Below are 20,511 nucleotides of genomic sequence, written 5' to 3'. Positions count from 1 at the left end.
TTTGCACTTACAGGCGGTGAAAGGAGATGCTACACATGGCCTGAATCCCATAGTGAGCAAGCGCCAGTGGTGCAAAATGCTCATGTATTGGGGTTTCCAGTCTCTGCACCCACACAGCCATGTATAACCATGTATAGTGGTCTGATTAGAGGGGAGAACAGATGTAAATAATGCACTGGGGAGGTGATCAGAGGGGGTCTGGGGAGCTATCTGAGGGTGTGGGCGGGTGATTGGGTGACCGCAAGGGGCAGATTAGGGTCTGATCTGGTGGGTAGCAGTGACAGGGGGTGACGGGGTGATTGGTAGGTGATCAGTAGGTGATTGCAGGGGAGAATATATGCAAGCAATGCACTGGCGAGTTGATCAGAGGGGGTCTGGAGGGCTATCTTAGGGTGTGGGCGGGTGATTGGTTGCCCGCAAGGGGCAGATTAGTGTCTGATCTGATGGGTAGCTGTGACAGATGGTGACAGGGGGTGACGGGGTGATAGATAGGTGATCAGTAGGTGATTACAGGGGAGAATATATGCAAGCAGTGCACTGGCGAGTTGATCAGAGGGGGTCTGGGGGGCTATTTGAGGGTGTGTCGGGTGATTGGATGCCCGAAAGGGGCAGATTAGGGTCTGATCTGATGGGTAGCAGTGACAGGTGGTGACGGGGTGTTTGATGGGTGATTGATGGGTGATCACTGGGTGATTAGAGGGGAGAGCAGATGTAAACAATACACTTTCGGAGGTGATCTGAGGGTGGGTCTGCGGGCAATCTGAGGGTGTCGGCGGGGGATCAGGTGCCCACAAGGGGCAGGTTAGGGTCTGAGCTGATGGGTGGCAGTGACAGGGGGTGATTGATTTGTGATTGACAGGTGATTACAGGGGAGAATAGATGTATACAGTACACGGGGGGGGGTGATCAGGAGCCCCCAGGGGGCAGTTTTTAATCTAAAAAATAGCATTGACAGATAGTGACAGGGAGTGATTGATGGGTGATTAGGAGGGGGACTGGTTGCAAGTGGTCTGGGGGGTGGGCAGGGGGGGGGGTCTGAGGGGTGCTGTGGGCGATCAGAAGGCAGGGGGCTGCAGATCAGTGTACTTGTGTGCAGACAGGGAGGTCTGCAGCCTGCCCTGGTGGTCCCTCGATCACTGGGACCACCAGAGCAGGAGGCAGCCTGTATAATAAGCTTTGTATACATTACAAAGCGTATTATACGCTTGCATTGCGGCGATCCAGGGATTAACAACCTGCCGGCGCTTCCGATCGGCCGGCAGGTTGACGGCGCGGATGGGCGGAGCTTATTGCCGTCGGATGTGCGCGCATCACAGCGCGCGATCCCTGGCCAGCTGGAGACCCAGAACCCGACGCCAATTGGCGTTACGTGGTCCTGGGCATGCCACTTTGCCACCGCACTTTGGCATGGTGCGGTCGGCAAGTGGTTAAGTAGTAGAAGTAGTAAATGATCTATAGCATACAATGTGTAATTCGTGCTATAAATTGTGTAACAAAATTACATAACACTTCTATAATTAACAGAAAATAGGCAACGATAAACAATACATAAATGAACAGCGATTACATTTACAGGAGAAGAAATAAGAGACGCTAAAAAAATATATCAATGTATTCCTGCAATCAGATAAATACTTTAAAAGACAAACTCATATGTACCCTTGCCTGGTGTAAGTCATGGTCGAGGTCTGCCGACTTCAATCCAACAAATGTTATGTTTAGTTTTGTACATTTAGTCATTAAATATGTCAATGATCTACTGACCACAATATCACTAGTTTACCTCTTGAGGACCGCAGACTTACACTCCCTAGTGACCAGGCCATTTTTTACAACTCAGCACTCTACACCTTTAACAGTTTATTACTCGGCCATACAACAGCAGCCAAATGAATCTAGCCTCCTTTTCTTTCCACTAACAGAGCTTTCTGTTGGTGGGATCTGATTGCAGCTGCGATGTTTGTTTTATAATTAATTTTATTATTTTTAATTTTAATATAAATGGCTTTTTTTCCCCTCCCTCGAGATCCAATTGGTAAAATATCAGCCTATGAGAGGGATTAGATTGTGAGACAATCAGAGAGACAGCCAAGTGACAGGGCTGTCCCCAGTACAGCGCTGTGCTAGATCGCAGCACTGTACAAATGCTAAACGGCATTTTCTTTTTTTAACAGCTTGCCAGCTCCGATCATGGCTGGAAGGCTGATCACGGAGCTCCACGTCTCGGCAGGGAACGATTGCGCATGTGCGCACTCGTTTCCTGCTAATCTCCGTCCCCAGGACTTGACACCAATCTGCGTTAGGTGGTCCTAGGGGAGCGAATCTGCGATCTCCAATCGGCATTAGCCTGTCGCAGAGCAGTTAAAATGTTTCCACCAATTTCAGCCAGTTTATTGATTGAAAGTGAGATAAGTTGCAACAATCAGATCAAGACATCTAAAGCCACATAGTTTTTATCTGGGTCGGATTTATGGCAAGGCCACAAAGGTCTTGGACTAGGGAAGCAGTAGAGCAAGAGGTGGCACATCTGGCTACCTAATAAGGGGACACATCGGTGGAATTACCTTCTGGGGCTATCTGTATGTTTGTAATTTCTTAAAGTGACCCAGAGATGAAGTATATTAAAGAATTTTAATAAGTACAGATGCATCCCTCACCGTCCTCCTGTGTGCCTCCATTAAGCCGTAATCAGTGTATTTGCCTCAGTAAGGCCCAATCTGACTTAGTGACGTCAGCCGGGGTCTTCTGCGCTTGCGCATAAAGTCCGTGCATGTGCAGAAAACCCCCTGCTGACGTCACAAAGCTGAATACCGGAGCTGATTGCCACTTAAAGTAAATGTTTACCACTTTAAAAATCAAAAAGTCAGATACTCACCTAAGAAGAGGGAAGGCTCGGTCCTAATGAGCCTTCCCTCTCCTCTCCCGGTGCCCGGTCCCGCGCAGGATCCCCCGTAGCAGTATTCGACCAGTTCGGTCAAATACTGCCACTTCCGCAGCCGAAGGGAGCTTTTCGGAAGCCTTCCGGAGCACTCGGGCTCCCGAAGACGGGCCGCTCCATACTACGTATGCGCGAGCGCCCTCTATGACGCATTTGTGCGTGCGTAGTATGGAGCGGCCCATCTTCGGAAGCCCGAGTGCTCCCGAAGACCTCCGAAGTCCCTGAAGGCGGCAGACGTGAACGGGGGAGCCAGCGCAGGTATTTATACTTAAGGTAAGTATAAATCTTTAATATCGGAGGTCTCTGGTACACTTTAAAAGAGAACATTAAAAGCTGGTGTTTTTGCCACAATACCTGTCATATAGAGGGGCAGTATAGGGAAGAAAAATAGTTGTTCTCATTCTTTTGCTTCTACTACCTACTTTTGCTATTAAACAGGGTCCCATAAAACTGAGTCTGCTTCAAGGAGCAGAAGATGCCATCTGCGACAGGGGTCACCAATATTTGTAATAATGCCAGCATGGCATTTTGAAATATGTGCAGCCAGTGGAGAAACACAATCCACAGAGGCTGCTTGCAGGAGTTCATCTACCCGACCACCAATAAACAGACTTCCTTCAACCGCCATAGTGGATGTTGTTTGCCATTGTTACAGTGGCGTAGCTTAGGAGCTAGGGGCCCCAGTGTAAGTTATACAGTACATGCCCCCCCCCCCCACCACTTTATACATAGCAATTGATACGGCGCACCAAAACCTGCCAAGGACAACCACACTGTCAGAGGTGCAAGAAGGGCATGGGGAGCTGTTTGTTAATGATTATCATTCAAAGCATCTAAAGAAGTGATTATTACAAGCACAGGACCAGTAAAGAGCTAATACTGCAGTTGAGGGAGGGCCTTACGGGGCCCCTCTGGCCCAAGGGCTCCAATGCAGTGGACACCTCTGCACCCCCTTATTGCTACGCCACTACATTGCTAAGCAACAACAGTCAGCCAATGGATATGCGGTATGGAGAATGCGGTAATCTGCATTACAGAGGTAATGAGAGAAGTTGTCTCTCGCTCATATACTCCTGCTGCCGTGTGAGCGCAGCTTCCACACAGGTGGTGAGGGAGAGCACATATTTCAAAATGCCACACTGAATCTTTTACAAATTCCGGCAACCCCTGTCACAGATGGCATCTTCTGCTCTTCGATGCCGACTCTAATTCTGGGACCCTGTTTGAATGCAAAAGTAGGTAACAGAAGCAAAAAAAGACAACTGTCTTTCTTCCCTACACTGCTCCCCTGTATGGCAGGTGTTGTGGCAAAAACATTTGATAGTTGTTTTTTTTACCATTTTTATCTGGGGCCATGTGCCTGCTTAATTCTTTTATCTGGAAGCATGTGCCTACTTAATTCTATTATCTTTTAGGCTAAGTTCACAGTAGGACATTGCGTTGTAAAGTTGCAATAAAACATTACAATGCAATGCATTAAAAAAGTGGTAACGCAGATTAACACTGCATTACCATCGAATAAAGAAGGTACAGCAAAGCATACAGTCAATGAAAAGTATGCTTTTAGAGGCAACGTGTGCGTTTAGAGGTAATGCACTGCAGCAGTGTGTTACTATAACGCTATAAGTTACAATGCAACGCTAACATCACACTGTGAACATCACATAGACTTTTAATTGCATTGCGGTGAGCTGCGTTATAAGTAAGGCTTTATAACGCAGCACCGCAAGGTCCTACTGTGAACCTAGCCTTACACCTAGCTACTTAATTATTTTATCTGGGGCACATGACTACTTGATTCTTTTACTTGGAGGTATGTGACACATTGATTCTTTTATCTGGAGGTATGTGACTACTTGATACTTTTATCCTGAGGTATGTGACAACTTGATTCTTTTATCCTGAGGTATGTGACAACTTGATTCTTATATCCAGAGGTATGTGACAAATTGATTCTTATATCTGGAGGTATGTGACAACTTGATTCTTATATCCGGAGGTATGTGACACATTGATTCTTTTATCCGGAGCTATGTGACAACTTGATTCTTTTATCCGGAGGTACTGTATGTGACAACTTGATTCTTATATCCAGAGGCATGTGACTGCTTAATTCTTTAATCAACAGACATATGATTACATCATTTTTTTCTGGAAGCATCATAATACTTTTCAATTATTTAATCTTGAGAAACATAACTAATTAATTCTTGTATCTAGGGAGGAACTGGCTACTTCATTTATGTATTCGGTGGGCATAGTGGCTATTAAATTCTGTGAATCTGGGGAACTCTGCTGCTTAATTCTGGTCTTTAGGGACCACACATCTGTCTGATAACAGTAGTGCGGCCTGCAGATAAAAGTTAAATGTCTCTGCGGCAGTAAAATTGAATCTTCTCAATGCGTCTTGAGCTGAGATCTTGCTTGGGCATCCTTTTAATTGACTGGATTGGGTGGGAAGGTGGGGGCGGCCCACATTCATTGCTCTGTCTGTGGTCCTGTATGGTCTAAGCTGATCTCCAATTCCAAATGCTCTTCACCCGCACTGCTGCTACTTGGTACCCTCTTCTGTTTTGTGGCTGTGCTCCCATCTGTGTACAAGCACAACTGTACTGGGCATGCAGCGAGTACAGTCCGCGCATGCTCAGTTCCGCAAAGCACAGAGAGAAAAAAAACATGCACAAGTGGCTTTGTGTGACTGGGCAGGTGTGAACCATACTCGCTCATGCTTAGTACACAAACACATGCAGTAAAGGGGAAGAAGAGAAATCCAGGCAACAGTGTTGGGGGTCTAAATATGTTCAAAAGGTCCCAGCACTGGAACAGTTGGCACCAGGCAGATCTACTAAGGTATCTATTCTTTATCTTGCTTTGCTATGATTGCTGGGAAAAATGTGCGAGTAAGTTGGACGGGGAAAGGGGGGGGCTTAGTTGAGATGCTGTTAGTCAGAGGGAAGTTGGTGACAGTGGATCTTAGGCAGTAAAAAGTGTAAATCCAGCCCTGGTTTATATTCTCCCTAGAGCTGTGCTATATTAGGAAAAGAAGTGATTCTTCATTAATCTAGGTCCTTTGATAGCAGCTGCATTTGGGTGATTCTTTAAAAGTTATGATTTGCAGGAAAGAAGGTCCTCTGGGTGACATGGCTCCTTAAAGTGGGATTAACCACTTAAAGACCGCAGTGTTAAACCCCCCTAAAGACCAGGCCATTTTTCATTAAATAGGCCACTGCAGCTTTAAGGCCTCGCTGCAGGGCTGTACAACACAGCACACAAGTGATATACCCCCCTCTTTTCTCCCCACCAACAGAGATTTCTGTTGGTGGGGTCTGATCGCTCCCCCAGTGTTTATTTTTTTTTTTACAAATATTTCTGTTATTATTATTACAATAAATTTGCATATTTATATATTTTTTAATCCCCTTCAGCCTATGACAGCTGATCACCCCTGAGCCTCTGGAGGGGACAGCCGTGTCACACGGCTGTCCCCAGTACAGAGCTCCCCGATCCAAGCCAGGGATGCACGCGCATCAGCGCACGCAATCTCCTGCAAACCACGCCCCAAGAACCTTATGCCGATCGTCGTTAGGCGGTCCTGGGGCTGCCGCCACGTCTACGCCCATCGGCATGATGCGGTCAGCAAGTAGTTAAACCACCTAAACTAAAATTGAAGTACTCACTTCACAGCTACATAAAAGAACATTTGAAAGTATTCCCTGCATGTAAAAATGTTTACTTTCAAAGCAGAGAGCAGAACAGTGTATACTGTTCTGTATCAGCAAATGTAATCATTGCTGGCTAGAAGCTCTCTGCCTGGTCTCTTCACTCAGCTTCCCCTTTCTAGTCTGCTAAATAGACATGTTGCCAATGGAGAGTGGTGGAAGCTGGCACTACCATTCACTACATTTTATTGGAATGAGATAAATTTGCACTTACAGGAGGTGAAAAGAGATACTATACATGGCTGTGTGGGTGCAGAGACTGGAAACCCCAATACACGAAAGTTTTCCACCACTGGTGCTTACTCACTATGGGATTCAGGCCATGTGTAGCATCTCCTTTCACCTCTTGTAAGTGGAAATATAATTTCTTCCAATAAAATATTTGAACAGCACTGTCAGCCTCCACCTCTCTGCTATCCATATATATGTACTTATCGGCTTTAAATGTCTCAGGAGCACAGTTCAGTCTACTGCATTATACATAGCCAAGAGTGCTGGAGTTTCCTCTCTCTCACTGCGCATAGACACCACTACTGGGTGAAAGTCCTCATATTACCAAGATATATGAGATATTACATTTCTGTAGCTGTAAACTTGTATCATGATTTTACTTGTACTAGCAGAAGTACTCCCTAAACCCATCAGAACTACCCCTGGTGCTCACATGCTAATAGTAAAGGTTCTGTTCCCTGAAGCGTCTCACCAATGCAGGACGGCACAGGCACCGTTAGCACATACAGGAATGATAAGGCCTCATTAGTGGATACTGTTTTGCCTTGCACAAACATGCTAATAGGTAATGATCAGTGTGACATCATGACTTACCGTGTTTGGAGACCATAAAAATTGGCTGCTATCTTTAATTTGCAGAAAATCTCCGTTATAATCACTGTGCTACCCCAATGGAAATAATGATATATCTGTAATAATTATGGCTTGTGTCTAATTTGTGTATCCGGACCAATCCTTAGCTCAAGAGAAAAACAAACAGCCAGGTTTCCATCACTCTGGGACTATCACATGTATTGCTGTAATATTAGCTGAGCATAGTTCCCAGAAAATGGCACAATGTTTCAAGCATGTCAACTAAAAAACTGGCACTCTATATATATAACCCAAACTAACTCACCCAAGGGGGGGGGGGGGGGGGGGGGGGCATATCGTCATATCACAATGCAATCAGTGAACAAACAAGAGTAATTGTAAATCAAAGGAAACATTTCAAGCTATTGTTGTTGTTGTTATTGTGTAATTTTTTTTTTATTATAGATTCTTTATTTTTTTTATTTTTTAAGTACAAAAAAAAAACAAGTATATGAATACCAACAATCACCTTACTTCCCATTAGCCCATAGTCCAAAATGTACCACATAAGTCCCAGCTTTGGGTCCTTCCCTCATTACACAAAGTAATATTATTTAATCAGCTTCCATAACTCCAATCCACCATACTTAATATCAATGTTGCCTCAGCTGAGTTGATGATGGTCTGGACGCTCGGGGGTATTCCCCCTTTCCCTTCCACTCAATCCCAACCCCTGGTGCCGCACCTATTTGTGTTCAGGAAGTGAAGGGATAGATCAAGAGGGAAAAGAGAAAAGAAAGAAAAAAAGAGAAAAAACATAAGATTTTCTAAGAATGAGACCCACCCTCCACCCCTTTACGACACCGTGGCATCCAAAGCCTTTATCTCTGCTCGGCTACATTTTTTGATCCAAGACTTCTGCCTAATTTTATCCCTATGCCCCAGCCCTAATTTCATTCCCTGCTGTCAACCTCTCCTAATCCTCCTATACTCCTCAGAGCTGGTAAATTCCAGCCACCTTCCCCACATCAGTTGGTTTATGTCTTCTCTCCCATACACCAACTAAGTAAGTTCCTTCATCCATTTGGTATGATCGATTTCCGAGAACCATTCCACTACCAAAGGGGTCACGTGATTTCCAATACCTACAGACTACCAATCTAGCAGCATTAATCGGGTGTACTCCCAAAGATCTCCTATACCTTTTAATTTCATATGGATTGAGATGTAGCAGGTAAAAACAGGGGTCTTACGAAGGTGTAAGGTCCGTCAGATAATGCTTCACCTCCTCCCAGAAACCTCTGATCCTTTCACATTCCCATAAAATGTGTAATAAGTCCCCCTCTCCTTCCCACACCTCCAGCAACCCAGGTCTGAGCCATACATTCTGTTAAATCTATCTGGTGTGTAATACCATCTCATTGCAATCTTGTATCCTGATTCCTGTACCCTAGTTGACAAAGAGGTCCTTTTAGCCATAGCTTCCACCCTGTCCCACTGAGTGTCCGAAAACTCTCTTTAATTCTTCTCGCCACCTATCTCTAAACCGTGGGTATAATCCTTAGCCTCTTCCAGTATACCACACACCCGAGCTGTGTCCTCACCTATACATAGCCGTTCAAACTGGGTTAGTTCTTTTGAGAAGTTGACCTTTCCCCCAATTGACATCAAAAAGTTTCTGAATTGCAATAAACTCCAAGCATCAATATCATTCTTAGGTATCATCCTAGCTATTTGTTCCAAAGACCTTCATTCCTCCATTTTTTACCAGAGTTCGGGCCTGGATTACCACATTCCCCCACCATTGTCTATAAGCTCCCCTCTGACATCCTTGCTCAAATTTTTGGCTATCAAAGACTGGCATCAGTGGGGAGCAGGGTGGCGAGATATTTTCCTTCCCTCTTACTCTGCTATATACTTCCAAGGTGTGCTTCGCCAGGAGACTTGCTGGGTGGTGACTTCTATAATTATATGGGAGCCAGGGCGTATTTGACAAAGGGATGTTAACCAGATTTGGTTTGCACTAGTAGTGCTATTTTAATCCTTGCCTTCTTCTTCTGCTAGATAAAGTTTGCAAATTATTTCCGGGCCAGATCCAAAAAGTCCCTCAGTAATGGTATAGGCATAGCCTTTGTAACGATTGGTGTAGCAACACAGACGTCTGATTATGTGTGATCTGCAGAATCACCAATAATACAAGTATAGCTGACAGAATACAAGGTATGTAGTGCTTGGTGCAACAGTAACAGAGTAGTAACTAGACCTCACCAGAGGAGCTGGTGGGTCCTATAGGTACACAGTAACTGAATAGTTTGGCTAAACCTCACCAGAGGAGCTTTTGGGTACTATTAGAACACAGTAACTGACTAGTTTGACAAAACCTCACCAGAGGAGCTGGTGGGTACTATTAGAACACAGTAACTGATTAGTTTGACAAAACCTCACCAGAGGAGCTGGTGGGTACTATTAGAACACAGTAACTGATTAGTTTGACAAAACCTCACCAGAGGAGCTGGTGGGTACAATTAGAACACCTCACCAGTGACAAGGGCTCACTGGTGAGTAGAAAGGTCAGACATGCAAGGATCAGTAACAGGCGGGCAGGTACAGTACAGAATCGGCAGGCAATGAGAGTAGTGAGATATCAGGCAGGGTACAACAACAGAGTCAGATGGGCAGAGGTAGAGAAACGATAAGCAAGAGCAGAGTCAGAGGGTAGCCAGAGTAATACACAGAATATCAAAATACAGTAATACAATAATCCTAGTCTTGTGTAAAATCCCTGGTTTCCTCCCAGATCAAAACACACCGGATACTATCTAAGGTCTGAGTGCTAACACGTGAGTATTCGCAACAGCAGACAAGTTGCGAGTGAACACTGAGGCTTTTTGAAGCAGAGGAGACCCCACGGCCGCGCCCACAACAATCAGCCAATCCAGAGCGCCGTGAGTCTCCTCTGACGTCAGCCGACCGGCCGGTCAGCTGATGCGCCTCCTCCCCGCATAAAGGTCCTGTCTCTGCACGCGCCCACACGATACGGCAACCCTATGTGCAATAGACCCGTCCTCGTAGACCCGTCCTCGGAGTACTAGACGCCAGAGGCACGGGCGAAGTCCCTGAACAGGAAGGCAAGGCGGCTGCGGAGACACCCTGCGTGCCCTCAGCCGCCATTACAGTGGATGTTACAGCCTTAAACACATATAGAAGCCTTGGCATAATATTAATTTTTAGCACGTTTAGTCTCCCAAACCTAGGTGAGCCGTACTTTATTCCAGTTATCCAGGTCCCTTTTTAATTTTGTCAGCAGTGAGTAATAGTTTAGGTGCACCATATTTGGGATGCCAGTAGCCAATGTTATGCACAAGTATTTCAAGGATTCCCTTACCCACCTGAATGGGAAACTTGCCTTAATTATCCCTATATCCTCCTCCTTCATCATTATCCACATAACTTTGCACTTATCCCAGTTTATTCTTAGGTTAGACAGTTCCCCCTTATTCTCTAAATTCTTTCATTAAATTGGGGAGCGTTAGCCTTGGCCTGGTTACGAAAACATAAGGTCATCAGCATAAGCAGCGACCCCGTGTTCCACTCCCCGAACTCTCAGTCCTGTTATGTCCTTACTTTTCCTCATTGTTCTCAGGAAAGGGTTCCAGTGTGAGGGTGAAGATCAATGGTGAGAGTGGGCACCCCTGCCAGGTACCATTTGAGATCTCAAACACCTCAGACAAGACCCCATTAACCTTAACCCTAGCTGTCAAAGATGAATACATTGAGATAATCCATCCCCTCATTTTTCCCCCATACCTATATGCCGTAATACAATTCTTATAAAGCCCCACCTGTTGGCATCTGTGGACAACAGTATGACAGGGTCAGGTGGCTTCTTAGCCTGCTGGATAAGGTTTATTGTTCTTATTGTGTTGTCCCTGGTTTCTCTACCAGGGACAAATCCCACTTATTAATCATAATGAATCAAACTCTGCAGGCAGGGTGAAATTCCTGGTTGCTATTATTTTTGCGAACACCTTTAGGTCTTTTAGTAAAGAAATCGATCTGTAACTTTGGCATAAGGCTGGGTCCTTTTCTGCTTTAGGGATAACTATTCTATGAGATTCCAGGGACTCCCGACTAAAACCATTCTGCTCCCCATTCCCCCCAACCAGTGAGTTCAATGCCTCCTCACAGTCGGGTTTTAGGATCTCCTTGTATTTTCTATAGTAATCAACTATCAACCCATCTGGGCTCAGGGCCTTTCCCCTGGGCATTTGTGACACCGCTTGGCTCAGTTCCTCCGCCGTTATTAGCTTCTCCAATCTAGATACCTCTTCCTGTGAGATTTTTTTCATGCAAGAGGCCTCCACATATTCCCTCATTCTATCGTCATTCTCTCCCTCCCCCCTCCTGGGGGTAACCCAGGGCCACCTCCTGGATTTTATATAACCTCTTATAGAAATCCCAGAACATTCTGGTTAAGGACTCACTTCTGTAATGTTTCCTGGAGTTGGCGTCACATAAGAAGGGGTCATATTTAGAAGTCTGCTTGTCCTTCAACGTCCGTGCCAGCATCCTCCCACTTTTCTTGACAAACTCATAGAATGCCCTACTACATCTTTGCACCGCGTACCTTGCTCTGGAAAAAAGGAGAGCCTTAAGCTTCTCCCTTTCTACCGTCAAATTCTTCAGTACATTATTAGCTAGGGAGTTCTTATGACACTTTTCCAGGTCTCTTATTACTTCTAAGCTATCCTCTATTGCCTTATCTCTCTCCTTCTTGGCCCTAGCCCCCGCTTGGATCAATATCCCCCTAATCACGCTTATGTGCATCCCAGGTCACTAAGGCTGTCACATCATCCGTACGGTTAATTTCAAAATAGGTTTGAATTTCACCTGCTACTCTCTCTACTATTTCCCCTATCTCTAGCATTAACACATTTAGTCTCTAGCTAAATGACTTCTTGCCCCTCTATTACCCAAACCCACAAACCCAAGGGGGGGGGGGGCGCTAGCGCATCATCATATAACATAATGCAACCCGTGACCAAACACGAGTACTTGTAAATCATAGGAAACATTTAAAGTTATAGTTACTGTTGTTACTGTGTATGTATATATTGTATATTTACATTATGCAGACATTTTCCCAGAGACTATAGTCATGTCACTAACTGTCCCTTAAAGGAGCTCACAATCTAATTCTTGCCATAAGACAAAGAGGTGCCCACAAGGAATAAAATACATTAAAAACAATCAAAACTAAAAAATTTGAGGTCGCTTACCTCAATGAAGACCAATTCATATATGAAATGAATAGGAATTTATTGTAAAGCACAGGCAACACATTTCATTGGACTCCGCCCTCTTTCTCAGGCCAAATAAAAGTGCCAGTTGATGCTATTAGCCACATATGGAGTGCCTCTCAGTGCAGTTAATAGCATCAACTGGCACTTTTATTTGGCCTGAGGAAGTGGGTGGAGTCCCACGTCTAACAATCAGTGGCGATAACGAGCACACGGGGGGGGGAGAGGAAGTGCGCGGTGGGAAGGGACGTAGTAGCTACGTTCCTGCAAGGGGAAGAGGGAATTTGCAGGGACGTAGTTACTCATCCTGGGGGAGGGGAAGTAGTTAATATAGTATTTATAAATTATTTTCCCTTAAAAAATCCCTGGCCTTACTACTAGCATCTTTCTGGCATGTGGGGATCTTTACTTATTTGCATGTTAAAGCTTAATTCTTTAATCAACAGACATTTGATTACATTTTTTTTAAATCTGGAAGCATCTTAATACTTAATTCTTTAATCTTGAGGAATATAACTAATTAATTCTTGTATCTAGGGTGGAAATGGCTACTTCCTTTATGTATTCGGTGGGCATAGTGGCTATTAAATTCTGTGAATTTGGGGAACTCAGCTGCTTAATTCTGGTCTCTAGGGACCACACATCTGTCTGATAACAGTAGTGCGGCCTGCAGATAAAAGTTAAATGGCTCTGTGGCAGTAAAATTGAATCTCAATGCCTCTTGAGCTGAGATCTTGCTTGGGCATCCTTTTAATTGACTGGATTGGGTGTGAAGGTGGGGGCAGCCCGCATTCATTGCTCTGTCTGTGGTCCTGTATGTTCTAAGCTGATTTCCATTTCCAGATGCTCTTCACCCACACTGCTGCTGCCTGGGACCTTCTTCTGTTTTGTGGCTGTGCTCCCATCTGTGTACAAGCACAACTGTACTGGGCATGCAGCGAGTATGGTCCGTGCATGCCCAGTTCTGCAAAGCACAGAGAAAAAAAAACATGCACAAGTGGCTTTGTGTGACTGGGCAGGTGTGAACCATACTCGCTCATGCTTAGTACAGTTTCTTTTGTACACAAACACATGCAGTAATGGGGAAGAAGAGAAGCCCAGGCAACAGTGTTGGGGGTCTAAATGTGTTTAAAAGGTCCGAGCACGGAAACAGTTGGCACCAGGCAGATCTACTAAGGTATCTATTCTTTATTTTGCTTTAGTCAAAAACCTGAGCGGTTCTTGCCTTTTTCATGATTGCTAACTCAGTAAAGGACCAGCCTTTAAAGCGTTGCTATCATATAAATCCGGCATAGTGGGGTCTGAACCCTCTATAACAGTAATTATAGATTGATGGTATACCTTGAAATAAATTAGAGCACTCAGTATATGATTTTATATAAAAAATTGTATTTGCTTATCATACAGCATATATACAAAATATGAACAGTTCCAAGTAGTGTTTCCTTCTAACAGTATTCCATCTCATCAAGGCTTTAAAGCCAAGTGATCATCAATCTTCTAAGTACATTCAAAAAATAATATAACAGTAGTGTTATGTAGAATAAGATCAAAAGTAGTCTTAATAGCTGTGTATATAGTAGCTGTGTAAAACTTGTAGTAATCTTCTTAAAGGATACCCGAACTGAAATGTGACATAATGAGATAGACATGTGTATGTACAGTGCCTAGCACACAAATAACTGTGCTGTGTTCCTTTTTTTCTTTCTCTGTCTGAAAGAGTTAAATATCAGGTATGTAAGTGGCTGACTCAGTTCTGACTCAGACAGGAAGTGACTACAGTGTGACCCTCACTGATAAGAAATTCCAACTATAAAACACTTTCCTAGCAGAAAATGGCTTCTGAGAGCAAGAAAGAGATAAAAAGGGGAATTTCTTATCAGTGAGGGTCACACTGTAGTCACTTCCTGTCTGAGTCAGGACTGAGTCAGCCACTTACATACCTGATATTTAACTCTTTCAGACAGAGAAAGAAAAAAAAGGAACACAGCACAGTTATTTGTGTCCTCGGCACTCTACATACACATGTCTATCTTATTATGTCACATTTCAGTTTGGGTATCCTTTAAAGAAATAGCATAAAAAATAGCTTCTAAAAAACTTATTTCTAACATCTTAACAAAACCTAATGCTGAAAAATTAATAAAGTAAATCACAAGAATATTAAGTATATTACCCCTTCTCTGTCATCTTTTCAGCATCTAGAACCACGTGTGGGGAGGTAGCTTCTGCCTCGTGTGTCTTCTCAGGAGATTAGTAGGCTAGTGCAAAATATGAGCTTTCAGCTCCTACTTTTATAGTGATTGGATGCAATATGGCTGCCTAATCTGGAATTTCCCTAAATCCCAGGTTCTGATTGGCTGAAACTTCTGTGCGTCAAACGCTATCTTTGTTTTTAATACTGTAAATAGTTGACATTTAAAATAACCATAACATTTTTGTTTATAAATTCCTTAATTACCTTATCTTGTGAGAAATAACTTCATTTGAAATGTTTATACATTGTGACATTTGATATCGGGCCATTTCTTATGCAGTTAATTAAAATGGATGTCACTAGCCATCTTGTCTACTGATTTGCCCCAGACATTGGAACTTTCAAACATTAAACAATGTCATTCATGATGCATTTCTGATACTGTGTCCTCCTGCTAATTAGTTTGAAATGCATCTGTCCTTTTCCAAAAATAAAATTGGTCAGGTTACAAGTCTACAGCAATTAGATGCTTATTGAGGTACACAGGGCTTCTAATATACTTATTTAAATATAAGATTACTATATAATTCTTCTTAAAACAATTAATCATATAAGATATAATTGCATATTAAAACTTAATAATATAAAATCATGTTCTATATATTTGTCTTTTATGAAGAAATAAATATAATTTATAATTTGCAGATGTCAGCATTTCATCATGTAAATAACAAGCAGTATTTATTATATTAATTTTATAAGACTATTAAACCGCCAGGTGGCATAATTGTCCTAAATATGGGACAACCTTGCAATGTTCAAATATTTACATTCCAGAATGTTTCATAGTCAAAACATGGCATTATATTCTTGCTAATATGCGTCTCAATACTGTTGCTAGCAGAAGCCAGCTTAAAATGTAATTCAAAGTGATAAATTATACTATATGTAATTATAAGGTTTAACAATAGCTTTTTTTTTCTTTAGAAGGACTGTATTGATTATTAATCTTTATATGTAATAACTGAGCAATAATACATATATGATTGCTGCAGTTATGTGACTTTTAACCACTTGAGGATTGTTAGGGAGTCTTGCCTTGAACTCCTTACTGAATAGGTACTTGACCTAGCCAGAATTCGAACCCTGGTCTCCCATGTCAAGGCAGAGCCCTTAACCAGTACACTATCCAGCCACTACTAATTTTACCTCCTTTTCTTGTCACTAATACAGCTTTCTTTTGGTGCTATTTGATTGCTGCTGCGAGTTTTAGTTTTTATTATATTCATCAAATAAGACATGAATTTTGACAAAAAAAATGATTTTTTTTTTTTTACTTTCTGTGCTGACATTTTTCAAATAAAGTAAAATTTCTGTGTACATTTTTGTCCAAATTTATTGTGCTACATGCCTTTGATAAAAAAAAAATCCATTCAGTGTATATTTATTGGTTTGGATAAAAGTTATAGCGTTTACAAACTATGGTGCCAAAAGTGAATTTTCCCATTTTGAAGCATCTCAGACTTTTCTGACCACCTGTCATGTTTCATGAGGTGCTAAAATTCCAGGATAGTATAAATACCCCCCAAATGACCCCATTTTGGAAAGAAGACATCCCAAAGTATTCACTGAGAGGCATAGTGAGTTCATAGAAGATTTTATTTTTTGTCACAAGTTAGCGGAAAATGACACTTTGTGACAAAAAAAAAAAAGTTTCCATTTCTTCTAACTTGCGACAAAAAAAATTAAATCTGCCACGGACTCACTATGCTCCTCTCTGAATACCTTGAAGTGTCTACTTTCCAAAATGGGGTCATTTGTGGGGTGTGTTTGCTGTCCTGGCATTTTGGGGGGTGCCTAATTGTAAGCACCCCTGTAAAGCCTAAAGGTGCTCATTGGACTTTGGGCCCCTTAGCGCATACACATACCCATGCTGGTTGGGGGAAATATCTCTGTAAATGACAATTTTTTTATTTATTTTTTTACACACAATTGTCCATTTACAGAGATTTTTCTCCCACTCAGCATGGGTATGTGTAAAAAAAACACCCCAAAACACATTATACTACTTCTCCTGGGTACGGCGATACCACATGTGTGGCACTTTTTTGCACCCTAACTGCGCTAAGGGGCCCAAAGTCCAATGAGTACCTTTAGGATTTCACAGGTCATTTTTGTTTCAAGACTACTCCTCACGGTTTAGGGCCCCTAAAATGCCAGGGCAGTATAGGAACCCCACAAATGACCCCATTTTAGAAAGAAGACACCCAAGGTGTTCCGTTAGGAGTATGGTGAGTTCATAGAAGATTTTATTTTTTGTCACAAGTTAGCAGAAATTGATTTTAATTGTTTTTTTTCCACAAAGTGTCATTTTCCGCTAACTTGTGACAAAAAATAAAATCTTCTATGAACTCGCTATACTCCTAACGGAACACCTTGGGTGTCTTCTTTCTAAAATGGGGTCATTTGTGGGGTTCCTATACTGCCCTGGCACTTTGGGCCCCTTAGCGCACTTAGGGCTTGATTCACAAAGCGGTGCTAACCTACTTAGCACGTCTAAAGTCTTTAGACGTGCTAACCAGGGTGCTAAGTAGGTTAATCAATTGAGAAATCTGGTGCTAACCTACTTAGCACCCTGGTTAGCACGTCTAAAGACTTTAGACGTGCTAAGTAGGTTAGCACCGCTTTATGAATCAAGCCCTTAGGGTGCAAAAAAGTGCCACACATGTGGTACCGCTGTACTCAGGAGAAGTGGTATAATGTGTTTTGTGGTGTATTTTTACACATACCCATGCTGGGTGGGAGAAATATCTCTGTAAATGACAATTTTTTGATTTTTTTTTTACACACAGTTGTCCATTTACAGAGAGATTTCTCCCACCCAGCATGGGTATGTGTAAAAATACACCCCAAAACACATTATACTACTTCTTCTGAGTACGGTGATACCACATGTGTGACACTTTTTTGCAACCTAGGTGCGTTAAGGGGCCTATTGTCCTATTCACAGGTCATTTTGAGGCATTTGGATTCTAGACTACTCCTCACGGTTTAGGGCCCATAAAATGCCAGGGCAGTATAGGAACCCCACAAGTGACCCCATTTTAGAAAGAAGACACCCAAGGTAGTCTGTTAGAAGTATGGTGAGTTCATAGAAGATTTTTTTTTTTGTCACAAGCTAGCGGAAATTGACACTTTGTGAAAAAAAACCAATACAAATCAACTTCCGCTAACTTGTGACAAAAAATAAAATCTTCTATGAACTTGTCATACACCTAACAGAATACCTTGGGGTGTCTTCTTTCTAAAATGGGGTCACTTGTGGGGTTCCTATACTGCCCTGGAATTTTACGGGCCCAAAACCGTGAGTAGTCTGGAAACCAAATGTCTCAAAATGACTGTTCAGGGGTATAAGCATCTGCAAATTTTGATGACAGGTGGTCTATGAGGGGGCGAATTTTGTGGAACCGGTCATAAGCAGGGTGGCCTCTTAGATGACAGGTTGTATTGGGCCTGATCTGATGTATAGGAGTGCTAGGGGGGTGACAGGAGGTGATTGATGGGTGTCTCAGGGGGTGGTTAGAGGGGAAAATAGATGCAATCATTGCACTGGGGAGGTGATCGGAAGGGGGTCTGAGGATCTGAGGGTTTGGCCGAGTGATCAGCAGCCCACACGAGGCAAATTAGGGCCTGATCTGATGGGTAGGTGTGCTAGGGGGTGACAGGTGGTGACAGGAGGTGATTGATGGGTGTCTCAAGGTGTGATTAGAGGGGGGAATAGATGCAAGCATAGCACTGGCGAGGTGATCAGGGCTGGGGTCTGAGGGCATTCTGAGGGTGTGGGTGGGTGATTGGGTGCCCTAGGGGCAGATAGGGGTCTAATCTGATGGGTAGCAGTGACAGGTGGTGACAGGGGGTAATTGATGGGTGATTGATGGGTAATTAGTGGGTGTTTAGAGGAGAGAACAGATGTAAACAATGCACTTGGGAGGTGATCTGACGGCGGGTCTGCGGGCCATCTGATGGTGTGGGTGGGTGATCAGATTGCCCGCAAGGGGCAGGTTAGGGGCTGAATGATGGGTGGCAGTGACAGGAGGTGATTGATGGGTGATTGACAGCTGATTGACAGGTGATCAGTGGGTTATTACAGGGAAGAATAGATGTAAATAATGCACTGGCGAATTAATAAGGGGGGGTCTGAGGGCAATCTGGTCGTGTGGGCGGGTGATTGGGTGCCCGCAAGGGGCAGATTAGGGTCTAATCTGATGGGTAACAGTGACAGGTGGTGATAGGGTGTGATTTATGGGTGATTGATGGGTAATTAGTGGGTGTTTAGAGGAGAGAACACATGTAAACAATGCACTTGGGAGGTGATCTGACGTCGGGTCTGCGGGCGATCTGATGGTGTGGGTGGGTGATCAGATTGCCTGCAAGGGGCAGGTTAGGGGCTGATTGATGGGTGGCAGTGACAGGGGGTGATTGATGGGTGATTGACAGATGATTGACAGGCGATCGGTGGGATAATACAGGGGGGATAGATGCATACAGTACACGGGGGGGGGGGGGGGTCTGGGGAGAATCTGAGGGGTGGGGGGGTGATCAGGAGTACCCAGGGTGCAGTTTAGGGAATAAAAAAAATAGCGTTGACAGATAGTGACAGGGAGTGATTGATGGGTGATTAGGGGGGTGACTGGGTGCAAACAGTGGTCTGGGGGGTGGGCAGGGGGGGTCTGAGGGGTGCTGTGGGCAATCAGGGGGCAGGGGGGGCAGATCAGTCTGTTTGGGTGCAGACTAGGGTGGCTGCAGCCTGCCCTGATGGTCCCTCAGACACTGGGACCACCAGGGCAGGAGGCAGCCTGTATAATACGCTTTGTATACAATACAAAGCGTATTATACACTTTGTATGCGGCGATCTGGACGCTAGTAACCCGCGGGGCTTCCGAACGGAGCCTGTCGCCGACCCCTTATCGCGCCACGCGTGACGCGATCGGCGCATAACCACGCCTGCCGCCACCGCCGATGGGCGTATTGCGGTCGTTTAGGCCCAGTCCTTGCCGCCGCCCATCGGCTGTGGGCGGTCAGCAAGTGGTTAAACTTGTTTCCAGTCTTCACACAGTACGCTTATCTATAACCTTGGCATTTGAAAGATACTTGTAACATAAACAAAAATGTTTTAGCTTCTTGTAACTAAAATAATCTTATAAGATTCACTGCCTGGAATATGCTGAGATGTCCCAGAGCAACATTTTAAAAAAGTACTTTACAGTTTACAATGAAATTTTGCGTAGAACATTAAAACTTAAAACATACACATATGACATCTTTTCCTGCATAATTAAACTGCTAGAATTCTGAGCGTCAACATAAGTCTGTATGATTGCTGGGGAAAATGTACATGTAAGTTGGATGGGGGAGCTGGTTGAGATGCTGTTAGTCAGAGGGAAGCTGGTGACAGTGGGTCTTAGGTAGTAAAAAGTATGAATCCAGCCCTGGTTTATATTCTCCCAAGAGTTGTGCAATATTAACAAAAGAAGCGATTTTTCATTAATTTA

At 43.7% G+C, this 20,511-nt stretch overlaps 1 protein-coding gene across 1 annotated transcript in view; it reads right to left on the bottom strand.

Annotated features, from left to right (window-relative positions):
* The window catches only part of LOC137560773 (embryonic protein UVS.2-like), a 66,622-nt gene extending 54,785 nt beyond the window's left edge, over positions 1-11,837 (bottom strand). Inside the window, exon 1 of the mRNA XM_068271916.1 lies at positions 11,648-11,837. Coding sequence (XP_068128017.1) covers positions 11,648-11,837 — 190 coding nt within the window. The remainder of the gene's footprint in view (positions 1-11,647) is intronic.
* Positions 11,838-20,511: the final 8,674 nt, after the last annotated feature.

The sequence above is a fragment of the Hyperolius riggenbachi genome, chromosome 3, assembly GCF_040937935.1.
Source record: "Hyperolius riggenbachi isolate aHypRig1 chromosome 3, aHypRig1.pri, whole genome shotgun sequence".
In the NCBI taxonomy this organism is placed as follows: domain Eukaryota; kingdom Metazoa; phylum Chordata; class Amphibia; order Anura; family Hyperoliidae; genus Hyperolius; species Hyperolius riggenbachi.
The sequence above is the reverse complement of the archived record's forward strand: the minus strand, read 5'-3'. Positions and strand labels throughout refer to the sequence as shown.